This window comes from Limulus polyphemus, unplaced genomic scaffold (assembly GCF_000517525.1).
Source record: "Limulus polyphemus unplaced genomic scaffold, Limulus_polyphemus-2.1.2 Scaffold12407, whole genome shotgun sequence".
Taxonomy (NCBI): domain Eukaryota; kingdom Metazoa; phylum Arthropoda; class Merostomata; order Xiphosura; family Limulidae; genus Limulus; species Limulus polyphemus.
In genome coordinates, this window is record NW_013678017.1 from 8,680 (window position 1) to 11,262 (window position 2,583).

General features: G+C 26.6%; 1 protein-coding gene across 1 annotated transcript in view; it reads left to right on the top strand.

Moving 5' to 3' along the window:
• The window catches only part of LOC111083956 (macrophage mannose receptor 1-like), a gene marked incomplete at its 5' end in the record, with an annotated part of 6,930 nt that extends 6,104 nt beyond the window's left edge, over positions 1–826 (top strand). Inside the window, one exon of the mRNA XM_022380714.1 lies at positions 555–826. Coding sequence (XP_022236422.1) covers positions 555–826 — 272 coding nt within the window. The remainder of the gene's footprint in view (positions 1–554) is intronic.
• Between the last annotated feature and the right edge of the window lie 1,757 nt (positions 827–2,583).

Genomic DNA, 2,583 nt, shown 5'->3' on the forward strand with positions numbered 1-2,583 from the left:
AAGTCTAAAGATCGTGTTCTGAGAAGTAAAGTTATATCTCTCAGGGTCTTAAGGTAAGGTGTAGAGATCAGAGCAAAGTCTAAAGATCGTGTTCTGAGAAGTAAAGTTATATCTCTCAGGGTCTTAAGGTAAGGTGTAAAGATCAGAGTAAAGTCTAAAGATTGTGTTCTGAAAAGTAGGAGTATGCATGTCAGTATCAGTTTGGTGATGTCCTGTTAGATTTAATAAAGGTAAATGACATCATTTACGAATATTTGTCACAGGAGAATATTATTGTTTTTAAGTATATGAATGATTTTCTTAAAGGAAGTTTTTTTCTTTCACATTTAAAGGTTCAAGCTCACTATGCGTATTGTGCGATTTAATATATGTTCTAACTTTCAAACACAAACAGATACATTATCATTATCTCACACATATGCTTATTTGGAAGTACCCAACTGTGAAGTGATAAGAAATACGTGTTCTGAACCACAGTAATTTTCTAGTTATATAACGCCTGAGAACTTGGAACATATTTAAATCTGTATGGAACATATAAACTTCTATTGCAGACAAGAAGCTTCCTGAACAAGATATAAATTACAATTGTAATGGATCCTTAACAAACTATGTGTCCTACGATAACGGCTGTTACCAAGTGTTTGATGAATTAAATAGTAAGAAGACCTGGAAAGATGCTGAAGATTACTGTCGTAAAGTGAAAGGTCACCTGGCATCAGTCATGAACCCTTATGAACAAGCTTTCCTTCATTTGCTTCTGAAAAAATCGAGGAGCAAAGTGTGGATAGGCTTTGGATCCAAAATTGTGAGTTTCCATCTTTAGCTATTTTCGACGTAGCTAGACCAAAACTAGTTTATACTGATCCTTTTTGTTTTTCACATGACACTTGTTTATTTTTCAAGTAAAAATTCTTAGTTGTAAAATGTTATGTGTGTGACTGACACCTTTAACAGAGGAGTTTGTGACATGGGTGTTTCTTATGATGGTTTTCATTCTTCACACTTTCTTTTCAAATTAAACAAAACGAAATATAAAGTGTTTCAGACAGAAAACTTGTCAATGTTTATTTTTTGGCAAACGAGTTGCATTGGTAAGAGTAAAAAACATTTATCTATTTTCGAAAATTCTAATTTTATTTCTTATTATTTGTTTTACTTTGTTTCTTTTTATTTGCTTTTTATTTCTTATTGTTTGTTTTCTTTTATTTCTTATTATTTGTTTTAGTGTGTTTCTTATTAGTTGTTTTCTTTTATTTCTCATTATTTGTTTTATTTTGTTTCTTATTGTTTGTTTTCTTTTGTTTCTTATTGTTTGTTTCTTATTGTTTGTTTTATCTTTTTCTTATTGTTTGTTTTAGTGTTTATTATTGTTTGTTATATTTTGTTTCTTATTGTTTGTTTTGTCTTGTTTCTTATTGTTTGTTTTATCTTGTTTCTTATTGTTTGTTATATCTTGTTTCTTATTGTTTGTTTTATCTTGTTTCTTATTGTTTGTTTTATTTGTTTCTTATTGTTTGTTTTAGTGTGTTTCTTATTGTTTGTTATATTTTGTTTCTTATTGTTTGTTTTATTTTGTTTCTTATTGTTTGTTTTATCTTGTTTCTTATTGTTAGTTATATTTTGTTTCTTGTTATTTGTTTTAGAGTTTTTCTTGTTTGTTTCAGTGTGTTTCTTATTGTTTGTTTTATCTTGTTTCTTATTGTTTCTTTTAGTGTGTTTCTTATTGTTTGTTTTATTTCGATTCTTATTGTTTGTTTCAGTGTGTTTGTTATTGTTTGTTTTATTTCAATGCTTATTGTTTGTTTTAGTGTTTTCCTTATTGTTTGTTTCAGTGTGTTTCTTATTGTTTGTTTTATTTTATTTCTTATTGTTTGCTTCAGTGTTTTCCTTATTGTTTGTTTTAGTGTGTTTCTTATTGTTTATTTTATTTCGATTCTTATTGTTTGTTTCAGTGTGTTTCTTACTGTTTGTTTTATTTTGATTCTTATTGTTTGCTTCAGTGTGTTTCTTATTGTTTGTTTTATCTTGTTTCTTATTGTTTGTTTTAGTGTGTTTCTTATTGTTTGTTTTATTTCGATTCTAATTGTTTATTTCAGTGTTTTCCTTATTGTTTGTTTTAGTGAGTTTCTTATTGTTTGGTTTATTTTACTTCTTATTATTTGTTTTATTTTGATTCTTATTGTTTGTTTCAATGTGTTTCTTATTGTTTGTTTTATCTTATTTCTTATTGTTTGTTTTAGTGTGTTTCTTATTGTTTGTTTTATTTCGATTCTTATTGTTTATTTCAGTGTTTTCCTTATTGTTTGTTTTAGTGTTTTCCTTATTGTTTGTTTTAGTGAGTTTCTTATTGTTTGGTTTATTTTACTTCTTATTATTTGTTTTAGTGTTTTCCTTATTGTTTGTTTCAGTGTATTTCTTATTGTTTGTTTCAGTGTGTTTCTTATTGTTTGTTTTAGTGTTTTTCTTATTGTTTGTTTCAGTGTGTTTCTTATTGTTTGTTTTATTCTATTTCTTATTGTTTGTTTTACTGTTTTTCTTATTGTTTGTTTCAGTGTGTTTCTTATTGTTTGTTTTATTTTA